Source organism: Macaca fascicularis, chromosome 16 (assembly GCF_037993035.2).
Source record: "Macaca fascicularis isolate 582-1 chromosome 16, T2T-MFA8v1.1".
NCBI lineage: Eukaryota > Metazoa > Chordata > Mammalia > Primates > Cercopithecidae > Macaca > Macaca fascicularis.
In genome coordinates, this window is record NC_088390.1 from 19579382 (window position 1) to 19601449 (window position 22068).

Here is a 22068-nt window from a genome sequence, read left to right on the forward strand (position 1 = left end):
GCACGAGAATCACTTGAGCCTGGGAGGCAGAAGTTGCAGTGAGCCAAGATCGTGCCATTGCACTCCAGCTTGGACTACACAGATGCCATCTCAAAAATTAATAAATAAAATTAAAAATTAAAATTAAAAAAAATTTCAGGGGGCTGGCTGCGGTGGCTCACGCCTGTAATCCCAGCACTTTGGGAGGCCAAGGCAGGTGGATCACGAGGTCAGGAGTTTGAGACCAGCCTGGCCAACACGGTGAAATGCTGTCTCTACTAAAAATACAAAAATTAGCCCGGCATGGTGGTGCACACCTGTAGTCCCAGCTACTCGGGAAGCTGAGACAGGAGAATAGTCTGAACCCGGGAGGTGGAGCTTGCAATGAACCGAGATCCTGCCACTGCACTCCAGCCTGGGCAATAAAGCAAGACTCCGTCTCAAAAAAAAAAAAAAAAAAATTCATCCTTTGGAGATGAACACTGTTAAAAATTTGATGTACATTTTTCCAGATCTACTTTCTTGCAGATGCTAATATATATATTATTGCATAATAGTGGAGAAGTCAAATCAACAACTAGAACTTTATTTTTGTTATGCTTTACTTAAATTACATAGCGACAACTGAAATGGATGGTGTATTTAAAATTCATTTTGGCCGGGCACGGCAGCTCACGCCTGTATTCCCAACACTTTGGGAGGCCGAGGAGGGTGGATCGCCTGAGGACAGGAGTTCAAGACCAGCCTGGCCAACATGGCGAAACCCTGTCTCTACTAAAAATACAAAATTAGCCAGGCACAGTGGCAGGTGCCTGTAGCATACTTGGGAGGCTGAGGCAGGAGAATGGCTTGAACCCAGGTAGCAAAGGTTGCAGTGAGCCGAGATCGTACCACTGCACTCCAGCCTGGGCGATAGAGTGAGACTCTGTCTCAAAAAGATAAAAAAGAAAAAAAGAAAGAAAGAAAATGTAAAAGGTGTTTGTTTCAAAGAGCAAATTAAAGGACTAAATGATCCTATTGTGACACAATGGCATTCAACATTCTAGACATTCCAGACCTTCTAAACATTCCAGACCTTCTAGACCAGTGCTCTCCAACATGAATATTAAGGTGGCCACACATCAAACTTTCCATTTTCTTGTGGCCAGATTTTAAAAGGTGAAAAGAAAGAGATATAATTAATATATTTAACTCAATATATCCAAAATATTAGCATTTCAACTCGTAATAAATACTTTTAAATTAATGAGATTTAATCATTCTTTCCTTCTGATGAAGTATTCAAATTCCGTTGTGCATTTTACACTTACAGCACATCTTGATTCTGCCTAGCCACATTTCAAGAGCCCAATGTGGTCAGTGGCTACTATATTGGACAGTGCAGCTCTCAATAATTCCTCTAAGGACCAGAATTTCTTTCATATGTCTTTAAAGTGCTTTCATACTACAAGGGATTCCCTTACAGACTGTGACAGAGAAAGACCAGGGAGAAGTTATAAAACCAAAATCATACAGCAGTATGAGTAAACACTGGTGCTAGAACCATGCTTGCCTGACTGACTCCAACATTCAAGCTCTTAAGCTCTTCACTATTGAGTTTCCTAACAATATTGCTTTAGAGTATCAAACACAAGAGTTCAACAAAACTGTTGTAATAGTGCTTCTATGGGTGAATAATAGTTGTTAATGAGACTGATATTCTTTTTTTTTTTTTTTTTTAACAACATGCTCTCTAGAAAAGAAAAAACTCTTTTTTTGTTTTTTGAGACGGAGTCTTGCTCTGTCACCCAGGCTGGAGTGCAGTGGTGTGATCTCAGCTCGCTGCAAGCTCCGCCTCCCAGGTTCACGCCATTCTCCCACCTCAGCCTCCCGAGTAGCTGGGACCACAGGCGCCCGCCACAACACCCGGTTAATTTTTTGTATTTTTAGTAGAGATGGGGTTTCACCATGTCAGTCAGGATGGTCTTGATCTCCTGACCTCGTGATCCACCCGTCTGGGCCTCCCAAAGTGCTGGGATTATAGGCATGAGCCACAGGAGTCAAAAAACAACTGGTATTCTAATAAGGGCTGTAAGCTGGTGTCACTCAGTCTGACCCCAAGTAGAAAAGTGCTTCATCAGGAACACCAAGAACGTGAAGAAAGGCAGGGCAGGGTGCTTTCCAGCTTCAACTCCTTTCCAACAGCAGTGAATGAAAGTGTCTGTCTCACTGCGTTCTATTTATGAATAACATTTTGAAATGTGTTTACTAAATTGACAGTTTTTTTTTTTTAACTACCAAATTCAGGACAATGACTGCCTCTAGGGAAAGGACAGGAATGGGACTGCAGAAGGGCTTACAGGGAGCTTCAACTGTATTTATAATTTCTTTTTTCTATTTTTTTGAGTTTTTTTTGAGACAGAGTCTTGCTCTGTAGCCCAGGCTGCAGTAAAATGGTTTGATCTCAGCTCACTGCAACCTCCGCCACCCGGGTCCAAGAGATTCTCCTGCCTCAGCCTCCCAAGCAGCTAGGACTACAGGCATGCACCACCATGCCCAGCTACGTTTTATATTTTTAGTAGAGACAGGGTTTCACCATGTTGAACAGGCTGGTCTCAAACTCCTGACCTCAAGTGATCCGCCCACCTTGGCCTCCCAAAGTGCTGGGATTACAGGTGTGAGCCACCATGCCCAGCCTATAATTCCCTTGTAAATGGTGGTGGGGGTGCAAGTACCGGTATTCTTTACGTTTTTCTCTACACAGCTTCTGAATGTTAGCAATATTCTATATTATCCTATATATCTATGTTATATTTTGTAAATTGTCCACAGTGCTTTTACCACCAACTGCCGTAATCTATTTTTTTTTTTTTTTCTGAGATGGGAGTTTCTATCTTGTTGCCCAGGCTGGAGTGCAATGTTGTGATCTCGGCTCACTGCAACTTCCACCTCCTGGATTCAAGTGATTCTCCTGCCTCAGCCTCCCAAGTAGCTGGGATCACAGGCATGTGCCACTACCCCCAGCTAATTCTGTATTCTTAGTAGAGATGAGTTTTCTCCATGTTGGTCAGGCTGGTCTCGAACTCCCAACCTCAGGTGATCCACCAGCCTCGGCCTCCCAAAGTGCTGGGATTATAGGCATGAGCCACCGCGCTCAGACGCCGTAATCTATTTATAGGTTGAATGTGTTAACTTTTTACTGTCTTTTTGCATATTCCCCTTGTATCTTTTAAGGGGTGAACAAGTAGGTACTGGCTTCACTGGCCAGGTGCGGCGGCTCACCCTATAATTCCAGCACTTTGGGAGGCCTAGGATGGCGGATCACGAGGTCAGGAGTTTGGGACCAGCCTGATCAACATGGTGAAACCCTGTCTCTACTAAAAATACAAAAATTAGCTGGGCGTGGTGGCATGTACCAGTAATCCCAGCTACTCAGGAAGCTGAGTAGGAGAATCACTTGAACCCAGGAGGCGGAGGTTGCAGTGAGCCGAGAATGCACCACTGCACTCCAGCCTGGGTGACAGAGCAAGACTTTGTCTCCAAAAAAAAAAGAAAGAAAAAGAAAATACTCTGGAGGCACACAATTTGATCTGAATGCTTCATATCCTACATGTATGCATTTTGGGTTCAAAATTTCAAGCACCATCTAATACTAAAATCTTACTTCTGTACCACAAAATAATTTCATTGTTACCTTTAATGCCTTATAATGTTTTTTGTTGCCTTTTTTTAATTACAAGAAATGTTCACACAAATACATTCTTGGATACATTTTTCCACTACAATTTTTTTTTATTTTGAAAGAAATGAAAAAGACTACAACTCAGTGAAGCCTTTTGAAGGAGAGGAATTCTATGGGGTTTCTCCTCTCCTGGGGATAGGACCATCTCTCAAACACTATCAGAGAGAGACACACAAAAAGGTAAATACTTATATACAAGTAAAGCTTAGGAACAAAACCACAAACAACTGGTCTGCAAAGTGATCACAAGTCAAACAAATACACAAATATTTATTGAATGTTTCTATACAAGAGCAGAAAACGGGTAGTGTATTTCAAAAGTACCTCTTAGAATTAAACAGGCTGCAGCACTATCTTTATTGAACACTGACACACACACAGTTACCTTGCAAGTAATCTGCGAGGTCTCCACCATTGCAATACTGACATAGAAAAGAGAAAGTAATGAAAATAAACACAGTGATTCAAGATTAATTCAATCCATTGTCAATTGTGATTAAAAAATCATTTGTATATAATGTCATGTAAATATAGCCTAAAAACATTACAGATTCAAAATTTTTAAAATTTTATATTCCTTGAGTAGAATCTAGATCACCGAATCAACTTTATTAATATAAACATTCAAATAATTTATCTACTGTCAATCTTAAGGTTCATATTAATCAAAAGGGATTTGAAATATGAAGATTTATGCTAGAATCTAAAAAAAAAAAGAAATTTGAAATAAATTAAACAGAAGTTTGTATACTACCTACCTCCATCACCAAAAAGACAGAGTTGGGTAATTCCTGAAAAGTAAACATATTAAATATAATTTAGAGAAAAATTAAACACAAAATTTAAGTATGATAGTTAAAAATACCACACTTGTTCATTATTAAAACTGGTAAAATGAAACCACAAAATCTATTAGAAGGTGAAATTAAAATTCGCAACACAATGATATATCTCCTCTACAAAGCCAAATCAAGTTTTAGTAACACTAATATAGTCATCAACAAGTAAAATTTTGTTTGCAGAAATAACTACATAAAGATTCTTTTGGTTATGATTGACCTAAAACAACAGATCTAGGACAAAAAGCACGGTAAATTTACAATGGGGAAAAAGGAAGGATTCTTTGGTCCTTGGGGAAACACTTCCTCTATGAAAAGTTTATGATTTGGAGCAGCAAAATGGCATAATCCTCCCTAGCAACACTAAATGCACAATCTGATTTCTGGAATATATTACTCAGGATGTCTGGTTTTTTGTTTTTCTGTTTTTTATGTTTATTTGGGGCAATTGCATTATCAGCAATTGTTGGCAAAGGGAAATGTTTTATCACATTATCAACACATGTTCCAAAATGTTGAGGAAATGAATTGAGGGCTCTTAAAAAGTCTCTCAAATCCATATAACTCCAAGTCTGCTGTTGATTAAGTAACTCAAATATTGATTAGCTGGCTCTTATATAAAAAATGGCATATAAATACCATTTATAAAAAAATGGCAATTTTTATAACGATAACTAAATTTCAGATTGAACTTCCCTGTGGCTTAACTTGAGCCAGTGTGCAAATGTGATTCAAAATATAGCTTTTGGCCAGGCACGGTGGCTCACGCCTGTAATCCCAGCACTTCGGGGGGGCCGAGGCAGGCAGATCACAAGGTCAGGAGATCGAGACCATCCTGGCTAACACAGTGAAACCCTGTCTCTACTAAAAATACAAAAAATGAGCCGGGTGTGGTGGCGGACAACTGTAGTCCCAGCTACTTGGGAGGCTGAGGCAGGAGAATGGCGTGAACCCAGGAGGCGGAGCTCGCAGTCAGCCAAGATCGTGTCACTGCACTCCAGCCTGGGCGACAGAGCCAGACTCCGTCTCAAAAAAAAATATATATATATATACACATACACACACACACACACACACACACATAGCTTTTGGGCTGTCTGTAGTGGCTCACACCTGTAATCCCAACACTTTGGAAGGCCAAGGTGGCAGGATCACTTGAGCTCAAGAGTTCAAGACTAGCCTAGGTAACACATGGAGAACTCATCTCTACTAACAATTAAAAAATGGCTGGGCACAGTGGCTCACGCCTGTAATCCCAGCACTTTGGGAGGCTGAGACAGGTGGATCACCTAAACTAGGGAGTTCGAGATCAGCTTGGCCAACATGGTGAAACTCCGTCTCTAATAAAAATACCAAAAAAAAAAAAAAAAATTAGCCGGGCGTGGCGGCGAGTGCCTGTAATCCCAGCTACTTGGGAAGCTGAGGCATGAGAATCACTTGAACCCAGGAGGCAGAGGTTGCAGTGAGCCGAGATTGTACGACTGCACTCCAGCCTGGGCAATAGAGTGAGACTTTGTCTCAGGAAAAAAAAAAAAAAAATTAGGCCGGGCACAGTGGCTCACGCCTGTAATCCCAGCACTTTGGGATGCCAAGGTGGGCAGATCACCTGAGGTCAGGAGTTCAAGACCAGCCTGGCCAACATGGTGAACACCGTCTCTACTAAAAATACAAAAAAATTAGCCAGGCACAGTGGTGCCTGCCTGCAATCCCAGCTACTCCAGAGGCTGAGGCATGAGTATCGCTTGAGCCTGGGAGGTGGAGGTTGCAGTGAGCTGAGATCGCGCCACTGTACTCCAGCCTAGGCAACAGAATGAAACCCCATCACAAAATAAATAAATAATAAAAATAAAAAAGTCTTGAAGGACACAAAACAGTATTTTCTTCTGGAAAGAGGAAATAAAGAGGTATAAGAAGAGGGCATCTCAGCTGGATGCGGTACCTCACACCTGTAATCTCAGCACTTTGGGAGGCCGAGGCAGGTGGATCAGGACGTCAGCAGTTCAAGACCAGCCTGGCCAATACGGTGAAACCCCATTCCTACCAAAAATACAAAAATTAGCTGGGCGTGGTGGCGGGTGCCTGTAGTCCCAGCTACTCTGGAGGCAGAGGCAGGAGAATCGCTTGAATCCAGGAGGCAGAGATTGCAGTGAACCGAGATCGCACCACTGCACTCCAGCCTGGCGACAGAACGAGACTCCATCTCAAAAAAAATTTTTTTAAATACAAAAATTAGCTGGGTGGGGTGGCGTGCACCTATAGTCCCAGCTGCCTGGGAGACTGAGGCAGGAGAACCACTTGAATCCAGGAGGCGGAGGTTGCAGTGAGCCGAGATCGCGCGACTGCACTTCAGCCTGGGCCACAGAGCAAGACTCCATCTCAAAAAAAAAAAAAAAAGCAGGCCAGGCGCGGTGGCTCAAGCCTGTAACCCCAGCACTTTGGGAGGCCGAGACGGGCGGATCACGAGGTCAGGAGATTAAGACCATCCTGGCTAACACGGTGAAACCCCGTCTCTACTAAAAAATACAAAAAACTAGCCGGGCGAGGTGGCGGGCGTCTGTAGTCCCAGCTACTCGGGAGGCTGAGGCAGGAGAATGGCGTAAACCCGGGAGGCAGAGCTTGCAGTGAACTGAGATCCGGCCACTGCACTCCAGCCTGGGCGACAGAGCGAGACTCCGTCTCCAAAAAAAAAAAAAAAAAAAAGGCATAGGCGGTGGCTCACGCCTGTCATCCCAGCACTTCGGGAGGCTGAGGCAGTCGAACCACAAAGTCAGGAGATCGAGACCATCCTGGCTAACACGGTGAAACCCCGTCTCTACGAAAAATACAAAAAATCAGCCAGGTATGGTGCCGGGCGCCTGTAGTCCCGCTACTCAGGAGGCTGAGGCAGGAGAATGGCGTGAACCCGGGAGACAGAGCTTACAGTGAGCTGAGATCACCACTGCACTCCAGCCTGGGCAACAGAACATGACAGAGCGAGACTGTCTTAAAAAAAAAAAAAAAAAAAAGAGCCGGGCGCGGTGGCTCAAGCCTGTAATCCCAGCACTTTGGGAGGCCGAAACGGGCGGATCACGAGGTCAGGAGATCGAGACCATCCTGGCTAACATGGTGAAACCCCGTCTCTACTAAAAATACAAAAAACTAGCCAGGCGAGGTGGCAGGCGCCTGTAGTCCCAGCTACTCGGGAGGCTGAGGCAGGAGAATGGCGTAAACCCGGGAGGCAGAGCTTGCAGTGAGCTGAGATCCGGCCACTGCACTCCAGCCTGGGTGACAGAGCAAGACTCCGTCTCAAAAAAAAAAAAAAAAAAAAAAAAAAGAGGGCATCTCTTTTTTACTTCATATATTGCTAGACTATTTTAAGTGTTTTTATACTGAAGCTCATTTACTTTTGTAATTTAAAAAAACAATAAATTCTTTTTAAAAGTCAAAATAACATGAGTAGGTGGTTCTCTCAAGTAAACTCAGATGCCTAGAAGTAGAAGTAAAGAAAATGGCAGCATGATACAAAGCAACAGAAAAGAAGTAAATGACAAGCCAGACAATTCAAAGAAAAATTCCTGGTTTCTTTTTTATTTTAAAGTGATATATTTTTTCTTTTCCTTTTTTTTTTTTTTTTTTTTTTTTTTGAGACGGAGTCTCGCTCTGTCACCCAGGCTGGAGTGCAGTGGCGCTATCTCGGCTCACTGCAAGCTCCGCCTCCCGGGTTTACGCCATTCTCCTGCCTCAGCCTCCCGAGTAGCTGGGACTACAGGCGCCCGCCACCTCGCCCGGCTAATTTTTTTGTATTTTTAGTAGAGACGGGGTTTCATTGTGTTAGCCAGGATGGTCTCGATCTCCTGACCTCGTGATCCGCCCGTCTCGGCCTCCCAAAGTGCTGGGATTACAGGCTTGAGCCACCGCGCCCGGCCTTCCTTTTTTTTTTTTTTTAAGACAAGGTCCTGCTCTATTACCCAGGCTGCAATTCAGTGGTGTGATGGCTCACTGCAACCTCCGCCTCCAGGTTTCAAGCAAGTCTCCTGCTTCAGCGCCCCCGAGTAGCTAGGACTACAGGTGCGTACCACCACGCCCAGCTAATTTTTATGTAGTTTTTCTAGAGATGGGGTTTTGCCACATTGTCCAGGCTGGTCCCAAACTCCTGGACTCGAGTGATCTGCCCACCTTGCCCTCCCAAAGTGCTGGGATTACTTGAGCCACTGCACCTGGCCTAATTCCTGGTTACTAAAACCCAAATCCTCACATCTCTCTGCTATATTCTTAATTCATTCTCCATTCCTCAGGCAACTTCTGTGGTTTATCTCACAGGAAAAGAGGAAAGAAACATTCCTACAATCCTTGGGCTTATTTCCCTTGGGGTTACCTGGTACTAGACTGTCTCACAGCATGACTAAGTAGGGTTGGAATTATCATCCATACTTTGGTGAGAGGGTGGTGTTAACATGGAAAAAGTGGTTTGCTCAAGATCCTAAGTTGAGTTTGCTAATAACAGTACTCTAAGCCCACGTTTCCTTATTCACATCTATGGCTCTTTCTCTTATGTCATTTCTTAGTCCATTTAGGCTGCTAAATTTTCATAACAAACTACCATATACTGGGGGGTTGAAAATAGAAATGTACTTCTCACAATTCTGGAGGCTGGGAAGTCCATCAAGGCACAGGCAAATCTGGCGTCTGGTGAAGGCCCACTTCTGGTTCAGACAGCCATCTTCTCACAATAAGCTCACATGGTTGAAGGAACAAGGGAGCTCCCTCTGTGGTCTCTTATAAAGGCACTAATATCTCATTCATGACACCTCCACCCTCATGATCTAATGAGGCCCCACCTCCTAATACCATCACCTTGAGGGATAGGATTTCAACACATGAATTTTGGAGGGACAGGAACATTGACACCACAGCAAATCAAGTTCTACAAAATTTAGAGATGCAAAATACAATACATGAAAGCCAATTCTGGCCGGGCATGGTGGCTCACGCTTGTAATCCCGGCACTTTGGGAGGCCAAGGCGGGCGAATCGCCTGAGGTCAGGAGTTTGAGACCAGCCTGGCCAACACGGTGAAACCCGTCTCTACTAAAAATACAAAAATTAGCCGGGTGTGGTGGTGCATGCCTGTAATCCTCAGAAGGCTGACGGAGGAGAATTGCTTGCTTGAACCCAGGAGATGAAGGTTGCAGTGAGCCGAGATTGTGCCACTGCACTCCAGCCTGGGCAACAGAGTGAGACTCCATCTCAAAAAAAAAAAACAGCACACAAAAAGAAGGCCAGTTCTAGCTTCCTGATCTAACACAAACCCAACATAGGTTTGTGGAAAAACTCTCCCTCAATGTGTATCTCAGTAATACCAATTACACCAAAGGCTGCAAAAATATTCAGAATATATAATACTGATTTATAAATAAATTTATAAATTGATTGATACTCACCTACTCTGACCCTGATTTGCTACAATTCTTCAAATTCCCTAAGTCCTAACTCTTGTTAACAGTCTTACAGAAGACTTCTTCTGTAGATATCCTCAAAAACAGGTTAAGAGTCTGGGATAGCTGGTTGGGCTTTCTGGATAATAAGTTGAATCCCTACATTATCCCTTTGTACATAACTAAGTTCCAGAGATCAAAAATATAAATATGAAAAAATGAAACCCTAAGTACTAGATGAAAACACAGAGAATCATTTTCATAAGCTCAGGGTAAAGAAATCTATAATATGAAACCTAGGGGTCATTAAAGAACAGGTTGGATAAATTCTACCATGTAGGAACTTCTATATATTAAAAAGAGGCAGGTGGGGCACTGTGGCTTACGCCTGTAATCCCAGCACTTTGGGAGGCCGAGGCAAGTGGATCACGAGGTCAGGAGTTCAAGACCAGCCTGGCCAAGATGGTGAAACCCTGTCTCTACTAAAAACACAAAAAATTAGCTGGGCTTGGTGGCGGGTGCCTGTAATCCCAGCTACTCAGGAGGCTGAGCCAGGAGAATTGCTTGAACCCAGGAAGTGGAGGTTGCAGTGAGCTGATATCGCGCCACTGTACTCCAGACTGGGCAACAGAACAAGACTGTATCTCAAAAAAAAAAAAAAAAGAGGCTAGGCCAGGTGTGGTGGCTCACGCCTGTAATCCCACCACTTTGGGAGGCTGAGGCAGGTGGATCACCTGAGGTCAGCAGTTCGAGAGCAGCCTGGCCAGCATGGTGAAACCCTATCTCTACTAAAAATACAAAAATTAGCCAGGTGTGGTGGTAGTCGCCTATAATCCCAGCTACTGGGGAAGCTGAGGCAGAATCACTTGAACCCGAGAGGCAGAGGCTGAAGTGAGCTGAGATTGCGCCATTGCATTCCAGCCTGGGCAACACAGTAAGACTCCATCTCAAAAAAAAAAAAAGGCTAAAATAAGACTCCCCCAAAATACCAGACAAAATGGGAAAAATATCTCAAAACATGACAAAGAGCTATCAACTCTGATTCCCTCTTGTTTACCTCCTACAGTCCAAGTGCCCAAGTCCTATCAATTCTATCTCCTAAACATCTCACCAATCTGTCCAGGCCTCTGTCTCCATTGATACCACCATTCTTTCTTACCCAGATATAAATAACTCTTTCTTTTTAATAACGGTATACACTGAGCATGGTGGCTCAGGCCTGTAATCCCAGCTACTCAGGAGGCAAAGGCAGGAAGATCATTTGAGCCCAGGAGTTAGAGGCTGCAAGGAGATACGACGGCGCCACAGAAGAAATGCACTCCAGCCTGAGTAACAGAGTAAGACCCCATTTCTAAGTAAGTATTTAAAAATAAAAATAAATGTACAGTTCAATGTGTTGTGACAAATGTTTACACCTATGTATCTACCCTGCCAATCAAACTACATAACAATTCCATCATCCCAAAAAGTTCTCTCATGCCCCTTTCCCATCAGTCCCTGGGACCAAGAAGCAACCTCTGTTCTGATTTCTATCACCCTAGCTTACTTCTGACTCTTCCCAAAATTCACAAAAACAGAATTATACTGTAGCAGTATATGGCACGCTTCCTTTTCTCAAAATAATGTTTGAGGCCAGGTGCGGTGGCTCACGCCTGTAATCTCAGCACTTTGGGTGGCCGAGGCGGGCGGATCACATGGTCAGGAGATCGAGACCATCCTGGCTAACACGGTGAAACTCTGTCTCTACTAAAAATACAAAAACAAAATTAGCCAGGCATGGGGGCGGGCGCCTGTAGTCCCAGCTACTTAGGAGGCTGAGGCGGGAGAATGGCGTGAACCTGGGAGGTGGAGCTTGCAGTGAGCCGAGATCGCACCACTGCACTCCAGCCTGGGTGACAAAGTGAGACTCTGTCTCAAAAAAAAAAAAAAAAAAAAAACAAATTTTAAAATTTTTTATGGTCGGGCACAGTGGCTCACTTTGGGAGGCCAAGACGGGCAGATCACCTGAGGTCAGGAGTTCAAGACCAGGCGGGCCAAATATGGTGAAACCTCTTTACTAAAAATATAGAAATTAGCCAGGCGTGGTAGCAGGGCACCTGTAATCCCAGCTACTCAGGAGGCTGAGGCAGGAGAATCGCTTGAACCTGGGAGGCAGAGGTTGCACTGGGCCAAGATCATGGCATTGCACTCCAGCCTGGGCAACAGAGCGAGACTCTGTCTCAAAAAAAAAAAAAAAACAACTTTTTTTATATGTTCCTACTACAGCTTCTGATACAACATCTTCTGAGTTTCTTATCTTGATTTAAAATGTCTTTCCATCCCTTGGATTATATAGTCATCTAAATATTATTCTGAGACTATTATTGTTTACTTTATATATTTAAGCCTTTAATTCATTTGGAAATTATTTTGGAAAATGATGAGAATGGTGTTCCAATTCTATTTTTTGTCCGATGTCTCAGTTTTATGAACACCACCTATTAAATGAATCATCTTTTTCTTGAGATACTAAGAATTACCAAGAGGTAGATATTTAACCAGACCACTGACAATCACACAGTTATATATTCCTAAGTGAAAGTATTTATCTCATGCTCGGAGTGCTCTAGAAGATTTATCTTTTGAAAACCAAAAATGGTATCACTCTCCTACTTTTAAAACTCTTCAGTGGCTTTGCACTGTCCTTAAGATAAACATCAGATCTGGCTCCTGCTAACCTCTCCAGTATCACCTAACACTACACTCTCGCTCTCATTACTGTACTCCAGACACACTAACCTCCTTCCAGTTCTTCAAACTCAGTGATCTCTCCTGTCAGTGGTCTTTACAGAAGGCTTCATCTCCTTGGGAAGCTTACTTTTTTCTCCCATTAACCCCCACCTAGCCTTCTCCAACCCATCCCTCAATCTCTATAGACATCATTTCCCCAGGAAGCCTTCCCTTGTCCCACTTCCCTAGTCCCCATATTGTCCAAACCTCACCAACAGTTCTCCCTTACAGCACTTGGCAAACTTGGAAACAGTAACTATTGGCCCGGGTGTGGTGTACGCCTGTAATCCCAGCACTTTGGGAAGCCAAGGTGGGCAGGTGGCTTAAGCTCAGCAGTTTGAGAACAGCCTGAGCAACATGGTAAAACCACGTCTCTACAAAAAATAGAAAAATTAGCCACGCATGGTGGTGCCTGCCTGTAGTCCCAGATACTTTGAAGGCTGAGCTGGGAGGATGGCTTAAGCCCAGAAGGTGGAGGTTGCAGTGAGGCATGATCATGCCACTGTACTCCAGCCTGGGTAAGAGAGCCAGACCCTGTCTCAAAAAAGAAAAAAAAAAAAAAAAGAAATAGCAACTATTTGCTTAATGTCATCTTTCCTAATATACTGTAAGAATTCCACAATGACAAGGACCATTTCTACTTTGTTCACGACTACACTCCTGTACCTCTCATTAACTAGCTCAAGAAACTCGAGTCACAAATAAATCAGTAAGAAAAATGAACACAACCGATGTATCACAGAACAGCAATGGGAACGTCACAGAAGAAATGTAAAAAGATAAATGCAGCAAAAAGATGACTGATACCCTAATGATTTAAGAAAAACAAAATATATCAGCTGGGCGCAGTGGCTCACATCTGTAATTCCAGAACTTTGGGAAGCTGAGGCAGGTGGATCACTTGAGGTCAGGAGTTCGAGGCCAGCCTGGCCCATTTCTACTAAAAATACAAAAATTAGCCAGGCGTGGTGGTGGGTGCCTGTAATCCTAGCTACTTGGGAGGCTGAGGCAGGAGAATTGCTTGAGCCCAGGAGGCAGAGGTTGCAGCAAGCTGAGATCATGCCACTGCACTCTAGCCTGGGCAACAGAGTGAAACTCCATCACAAAAAAAAAAAAAAAAGAAAAGAAAAGAAACAAAGAAATAAAAAAATTAGGCTGGGCACGGTGGCTCACACCTGTAATCCCAGCACTTTAGGAAGCCGAGGCAGGAGGATAACTTTAGTCTAAGAGTTTGAGACCAGCCTGGGCAACATAGTGACCTCGTCTCTATTCATTAAATAAATATAATTTAAAATTTTTAAAAAATACATTTTCCTAGTGTGAGATTGTAAAGATATTTTTTTAAAAAAGGTCACTACTGGTTAAAAAGAACCGGTGGCTGGGTGTGATGGCTCACACCTGCAATCCCAGCACTTGGGAGGCCAAGGCGGGCAGATCACAAGGTCAGGAAATTGAGACCATCCTCGCTAACACAGTGTAACCCCATCTCTACTAGAAATACAAAAAATTAGCTGGGCATGGTGGCGGGCGCCTGTAGTCCCAGTTACTAGGTAGGCTGAGGTAGGAGAATGGCATGGACCCTGGAGGCGGAGCTTGCAGTGAGCCGAGATCGCGCCACTGCACTCCAGCCTGGGCGACAGAGCGAGACTCTGTCTCAAAAAAAAATAAAAAAATAAAAAACAAAAAGAACTGGTATAGGCTGGGCGTGGTGGCTCACGCCTGTAATCCCAGCACTTCAGGAGGATGAAGTGGGCAGATCACAAGGTCTGGAGATCGAGACCATCCTGGCTAACATGGTGAAATCCCATGTCTACTAAAAATACAAAAAAGTAGCCAGGTGCGGTGGCAGGTGCCTGTAGTCCCAGCTACTCGGGAGGCTGAGGCAGGAGGATGGCATGAACCCAGGAGGCAGAGCTTGCAGTGAGCCAAGATAGAGTCACTGCAGTCCGGCCTGGGCAAAAGAGCAAGACTCTGTCTCAAAAAAAAAAAAAAAAAAAAAAAAATTAGCCAGGCGTGGTGGCGGGCACCTGTAATCCTAGCTACTCCAGAGGCTGAGGCAAGAGAATCGCTTGAAGCCAGGAGGCAGAGATTGCAGTGAGCCGAGATTGTGTCACTGCACTCCAGCCTGGGTGACAGAAAGAATTGGTATAATCTTTTAAAAGATAGCTAATATCTTTGACCAAGCAATTCCACTTCAAGGAATTTATTCTACAGGAACACTACAAAAACACACAAAGATATATGTACACAGTTTTCTCTGCAGTACTGTTTCCAATAGAGAAAAAATAGGAAACACTCCAAATAGCCATAATTCGGTGGTTTTTTAGGCGACAGGACTCACTCTGTCCCCTAAGCCAGAGTACAGTGGCCAGTGGTGCAATCACAGCTCACTGTAACTTCAAGTTCCTGGGCTCAAGCCTTCCTTCCATTTTAGCCTCCCAAGTAGCTGGGACTACAGGTATGTGCCAGCACATCTGGCTAACTTTATTTTTTGTAGAAACAGGGTCTCACGGCTGGGCGCGGTGGCTCAAGCCTGTAATCCCAGCACTTTGGGAGGCCGAGACGGGCGGATCACAAGGTCAGGAGATCGAGACCATCCTGGCTAACACAGTGAAACCCCGTCTCTACTAAAAAATACAAAAACCTAGCCGGGCGAGATGGCGGGCGCCTGTAGTCCCAGCTACTCGGGAGGCTGAGGCAGGAGAATGGCGTGAACCCGGGAGGCGGAGCTTGCAGTGAGCTGAGATCTGGCCACTGCACTCCAGTCTGGGCGACAAAGCAAGACTCTGTCTCAACAAAAAAAAAATAAAAAATAAAAGAAACAGGGTCTCACTAAGTTGCACAGGCTGGTCTTGAACTTCTGGCCTCAAGCAATCCTCCTGCTTCAGCTTCCCAAAGCACTGAGATTATGGTGTGAGCCACCATGCCTGGCTTATAATTGGGTTTTAAGTAAATTATCATTTAGCCCTACAATACCTATACTGATTATGACAAAGTATCTAAGACACATCAAGCTTAATAAAACATGTTGCACTTCTGTACAAACACTACCATTTCTCTCAAAATGAAAAGCTTTAAAAACCAAGTATAGGCCGGGCGCGGTGGCTCACGCCTGTAATCCCAGCACTTTGGGAGGCCAAGGCGGGCGGATCACAAGGTCAGGAGATCGAGACCACGGTGAAACCCCGTCTCTACTAAAAATACAAAGAATGAGCCGGGCGCGGTGGCGGGCGCCTGTAGTCCCAGCTACTCGGGAGGCTGAGGCAGGAGAATGGCGTGAACCCAGGAGGCGGAGCTTGCAGTGAGCCAGGATCGCGCCACTGCACTCCAGCTTGGGCGACAGAGCGAGACTCCGTCTCAAAAAAAAAAAAAAAAACCAAGTATAAATGGTTATAGACTGATATACATATTTAGAAAATTCTAAAATATACCAAACAGTGGTTATCTCTGGGAACTGCCATCTCTTTTCTAATTTACCATTTGCACAGTATTTGATTATTTTAACTGTGGGCATATATTACTTTTGGAATCAAGAGGGAAAATGCATTTCTTTTTAAGTCTCATCTAAACTGAAAGCTGATTTTTACAATGTCAAAAGTTCTCAATTTATAAACTTCAGACAGATAACCAAAACTAATGGTCAGTAAAAATGACATTCACTCCGAGTTGACAGTTACTATATTAGTTCCTAAACATACTGTACCCATTGATGAACAATTTGAATCAAGAAAACAAATATAAAGTATTAGGTCAAGACTCTGTTTAACAGCCAAACGTTTAAGACATCTGATTAATACTTCTTGTTTGTTTGTTTTGTTTTTGAGGTAGAGTTTCCCTCCTGTTACCCAGGCTGGTGTGCAATGGTGCGATCTCGGCTCATCGCAACCTCCGCCTCTTGGGTTCAAGAGATTCTCCTACTTCAGCCTCCCGAGTAGCTGGGATTAGAGGTATGTGCCACCATGCCCGACTAATTTTGTATTTTTAGTGGAGACAGGGTTTCTCCATGTTGGTCAGGCTGGTCTCAAACTCCTGACCTCAGGTGATCCACCTGCCTTGGCCTCCCAAAGTGCTGGGATTACAGGCATGAGCCACCACGCTCAGCCTGATACTTCTTAAGTTTGTTTTTATAAATTAGTTTCAAAGCACTGGTAGTGCAGTGGTAGAAGTTTCAAAGCACTGGTGGTTCAGCGGTAGAATTCTCGCCTCCCATGCAGGAGACCCAGGTTCGATTCCTGGCCAATGCAACTCCCACCTTAATCCCAGCTACTCAGGAGACTGAGGCAGGAGAATCCCTTGAACCCAGGAGGCAGAGGTGCAATGAGCTGAGATCATGCCATTGCACTCTACCCTCGGCAACAAAAGTGAGACTTCTTCTCAAAAAAAAAAAAAATATTAGTTCTAATAGTATACCATGTACAAAATAAAACAACATTTTAATGCAGTCACTGTGAAATTCCTGATTGTTTAACAATTCACATTTTTTAGTATGTTCTCCCTAATGATACCTCATTCTATAATCAAAGCTGGTACTAAAAAATACTTTTCATTCTGATAGAAAATAATCTAAGTATACTTTCAAAACGAAACCTACTCTGCAATTGCCAGGGTTTTCTGTATATCTCCAAGATTGGGAAACTAAAGAGTTAACATTATTTAACAGTTTTTGTACTAGGCACTGAGTTGTACCACTTGGTGCCCTCTGTCTACAGAGACTAAGACAAACTATACAAACAGCAGTGAGGAGAACCAACATTTCAACTAGGGACTGAGAGAAGAGATGAGTTTAGTTTTGACTTGAAAGGTTTCTCCCCTTTTTATGCTGCTTTGAATTTCTCAAATGAAGAAACGAATTACAGCTATCTGAACAGGTAATAAAATATACCCACTGCATTCACATATTCCATGAATGGAAGTTTAAATTGTAAAGTTTTTGTAAAGCAATCATACTCTACAATCAAAAACTTTAACACTGTGCATGCTATTTGACTTGGTCTTTCCAATTCTAGAAATTGAAGCTAAATAATCAAAAATATGTTCAGAAGGTATACATAATTCTTACAGCATTTTTCTTTTTAGGAAAAACTTAAACATCCTTTTTCTTTTTCCCCGAGATGGAGTCTGGCTCTGTCACCCAGGCTGGAGTGCAGTGGCACGATCTTAGCTCACTGCAACCTCTGCCTCCCTGGTTCAAGCAATTCTCCCGCCTCAGCCTCCTGAGTCACCGGGATTACAGGTGCCCGCCACCACGCTCAGCTAATTTTTGTATTTTTAGCAGAGACAGAGTTTCGCCATGTTGGCCAGACTGGTCTTGAACTCCTGACCTCTGGTGATCCGCTTGCCTCAGCCTCCCAAAGTGCGGATTGCAGGCGTGAGCCATCGCACCTGGCCAAAAAAATTTAAACATCTTATAACATGAGTTTAGTTACTTTGTGTTATGATATGACCACATGAAAAAAAATTTTTTTTTTTTTTTTAGACGGAGTTTCGCTTGTTACCCAGGCAGGAGTGCAATGGCGCAATCTCAGCTCACTGCAACCTCTGCCTCCTGGCTCAAGCAATTCTCCTGCCTCAGGCTCCTGAGTAGCTGGCTTTACAGGCACCTACCACCACACCTGGCTAATTTTTGTATTTTTAGTAGAAATGGGGTTTCTCCATGTTGGTCAGGCTGGTCTTGAATTCCCAACCTCAGGTGACCCGCCTGCCTCGGCTTTCCAAAGTCCTGGAATTACAGGTATGAGCCACAGTGCCCAGCAGAAAAATGACAATATTTTTTAAAAAGTAAATATACAACAGTCCATTTGTCTCACCCGCCTAAAACTAAACATATTGAAAGCAAAGACTTTGTTTTATTCACTGCTTGATTCCTAGCACTTAGAACAATGCCTGGCACATAACAGTCACTGAAAAACTTACAAAATAGGCCGGGAGTGGTGGCTCACATCTGTAATCCCAGCACTTTGGGAGGCAGAGGTGGGCGGATCACCTGAGGTCAGGAGTTCCAGACTAGCATGGCCAACATGGTGAAATCTTGTCTCTACCAAAAATACAAAAATTAGCTGGACATGGTGGCAGGCGCCTATAATCCCAGCTACTTGGGAGACTGAGGCACAAGAATTGCTTGAACCCGGCAGGCAGAGGTTGCAGTGAGCCAAGCTCACACCACTGCACTCCAGCCTGGGCGACAGAGTGAGACTGTCTCAAAAAAAAAAAAAAAAAAAAAAAAAATTGTCAAATGAATACAGAAGAGGTTTTAGCTAGAAATATATATGTAATAGGATCACATAACATATACATTTACCTTAACCGAATTCAACTGTCCAGACTAAGCAAAAGAAAGAACTTACGTAAATCATGCATGCTGACTTGCCCTGGAGTGACAGTGGAGAGAAAACCAGAATCTGCTGTTCCCTCTGAGAGTCTCTGGTCCCTACAGCTCTCACATGGTATCGCACTAGCTACACGTGATTCTAGTTTTTTGGGTTTTTTTTTTTAAGGGACGATCTTGCTCTGTTGTCCAGGCGGGACTGCAGTGGCATGATCACAGCTCACTGCAGCCCTGAACTCCTGTGCTCAAGTGATCTTCCTGCCTCAGCCTCCTGAGTAGCAAGAATTACAGGCTCAAGCCACCACACCCAGCCTGATTCTAGCGTTTAAAAGATTTTTTAACGTAAGATGGCCCTAAATATAAGCCAGCTGCTTCATCTGGTGCTACACCCAGAAAACAGCAATTTTCTACAATGCTGAGATCTGAAAAGGATTTCCAAGAGTAATTTTGACTATACGGAAATTTTGCCTTAGAGGATGACTTTAGAACCTACTTCCCATTCCAAATAAAATGCAACTCTACTTCATGCCATAGCATACACAAATATATCTATAACCTATAATCATAGATATAACTGGGTGATGAATATGCATAGTGTCTTTGTTTTTATTTTCTAACATTTCTTCAATTTACAAATAGTGCTTTCATAATAAGAAAAAGCTCTATTTAGGCCATGTGTGGTGGCTCACATCTGTAATCCCAGCACTTTGAGAGGCTGAGGCAGAAGGATCCCTTGAGCCCAGGAGTTCAAGACCAACCTGAACAACATAGAGAGACCCTATCACCACAAAATAAAAAAATGTTTTAAAAAAAAAAAATTTCTATTTAGGCGGGGCACAGTGGCTCATGCCTGTAATCCCAGCACTTTGGGAGACCAAGATGGGAGGATGACTTGAGGTCAGGAGTTCGAGACAAGCCTGGCCAACATGGTGAAACTCCATCTCTGCTAAAAATACAAAAAAGAAAAAAAAAAAAAATTAGCCTGGCGTGGTGGTGCGCACCTGTAGTCCCAGCTACTCGGGAGGCTGAGGCAGGAGAATCGCTTGAACCCGGGAGGTGGCGGTTGCAGTGAGCCGAGATCAAGCCACTGCACTCCAGCCCAAGAGACAAAGTGAGACTCCGTAAAAAAAAAAAAAGAAGAAGAAAAAAAAAGGTCTATTTTTAATAGTCCTTTCAACATTCATCAGAGAATGCTAGATTTGGTATCAATATTCCTCTACCTCACCTAAAACAATGCTACCTCTATAGTATATTATCAATCGTTAATAAACTTACTCATGCAGCATATTCTTTCAGCCTATTACTCTGTTCTGTTTTAAATAATTTCTTAATTCAGAAACATGTAACTCAAGCTATGTATCTTTTCAACAAGAATTAAAGTCATTTTTATTTCTATTAAGAGTCACTTAAATCTGTATGAAATAGAAAAAAATTTTTTAATTTTTAAAAAATTTCAAAATAAGGTACCTGAACATCATAGAGTGCTACAATATTTTCATGCTGAAGTTCCTATTAAGAAAATTGAGAATGAAAAATATGTAAGTATTCTAATACTTTTACTATATTTTAATATGTAAATAAAATTAAAGTATACACTTACACACTACTTCTAGTATTACACTTTTATTAATAGACTAGAAAAATCCAATTCAAGAATAAGAAATGTGCCTGATCAAACAAAAAGCACATTATCTCACTAAAAGAAAATATGATTTTTAGTTCAAAGTGCTACAATTCTTAGCAAAGAGCTCTCGACAGAAAGCAGTTTTGAAGAAATCGGGTGTTAAATGAGGGTTCCACACTTGTGTTAGTTTGGAAAACGCTACGTTAAGTACTTTGAAACCAGTTTCTTCATTGTAGAATTTTTCAGACTTTCTTTAATGAGCCATAGGCTTTGTGACTCTCCAAGAAGTATTTAGCAAATGGGGTTTTCCAAATTTACTTAACCATCTTCTCAAACCATCTCACTTAGATAACACTGGTTGTGAGTGATCTAAAAAAGCCACCTCCAAAGAATGTAACTGTCTTCCATTTAAAGACCCCCAGTGCCCCTACTCTCCCCAAAAAACTTAGTAGTAACATGAAAGGGGACAACCGGAGAAGTAAAAACAGTGTACAAGATGGGTCTGCCTGGCCCTCTTCTCAAACAACAACACAGTCACTAGGAAAAAGGAGAAATGATGAGAAGCTAAACTCAGTCTTCACAGAATCCCTCTGAGCTTTGGTTCTTAAAAACAGCTTCTAAGTACTCAATGTTTTAAAAAAGTGAGCATGCAAAAAGGAGAGCAACAGTTGAAAATTCTCAAACTTAGACCCAACTACCAAACTACAAAGGATGGCAGCATGCATTCACTTAAATTAAGTTTTAACCTTATATGAATACTACTATATAAAGTAACATACCTTTAAGATTTTAATTTCCTTTCCAAGCAGTATTTGTGATTTTGACAAGTTCTTTTTATTAATACTTTTAATAGCTACCTCCCAATCAGTTTTCTGAAAAAGAAAAACAGTGTTACTCCTAGATATTCCACAGATGTTTTTAGCAAATAAATGTACGGCATTGGGGAAAAATGGAAAAGAACCTGTATTTTCAATCATGGGAAAGTGACTTCATAAATTATAGTGTAATATGCCAAGGTCCTACAACACAACTACTAAAAATAACAAATATGAAGTCCACATAGTAACTAACATTGAATGAAAAAAGAACAGTTCACAACCACTTCAAAGTTATGGACAAATGTAGAAATAAACTTGGAAGGTGATACGGTTAACTGAAAACTTGTTAGTTTGGAATGATTACACCTTGTTTTTCTTGAGTTCTAAATTATTTTCCTAATAAATGAAAAGTAGGTCGGGCGCAGTGACTCACACGTATAATCCCAGCACTTTGGGAAGCCAGGGCAGGCGGATCGGATCACCTGAGGTCAGGAGTTCAAGACCACCCTGGCCAACGTGGTGAAACACAGTCTCTAGTAAAAATACAAAAAAAAAAAAAAAAAAATTAGGCGAACGTGGT

General features: G+C 42.7%; 1 protein-coding gene and 1 non-coding gene across 21 annotated transcripts in view; one reads left to right on the forward strand and one right to left on the reverse strand.

The window, feature by feature from the left end:
* The window catches only part of ULK2 (unc-51 like autophagy activating kinase 2), a 105448-nt gene that overhangs the window by 81820 nt on the left and 1560 nt on the right, over positions 1–22068 (reverse strand). For 18 of the 20 annotated variants that reach the window (XR_012425366.1, XR_012425362.1, XR_012425364.1 and 15 more), the window contains exons 2-5: positions 21450–21542; positions 20514–20555; positions 4459–4491; positions 4086–4122 (exon numbers count right to left, since the gene is read on the reverse strand). Coding sequence is in view for 9 of the 20 variants with exons in the window: in XM_074018811.1 (XP_073874912.1) it covers positions 4086–4122; positions 4459–4491; positions 20514–20555; positions 21450–21542 (205 nt within the window). In the remaining 11 variants the exon portion in view is untranslated. Of the gene's footprint in view, positions 1–4085; positions 4123–4458; positions 4492–18634; positions 18756–20513; positions 20556–21449; positions 21543–22068 lie in introns of all 20 variants that reach the window. The other 2 variants (XR_012425368.1, XM_074018812.1) reach the window with 1 other exon arrangement.
* On the forward strand, positions 16895–16965 carry TRNAG-CCC (transfer RNA glycine (anticodon CCC)). Its single transcript has one exon. It is a non-coding gene; the product is annotated as a tRNA-Gly (tRNA).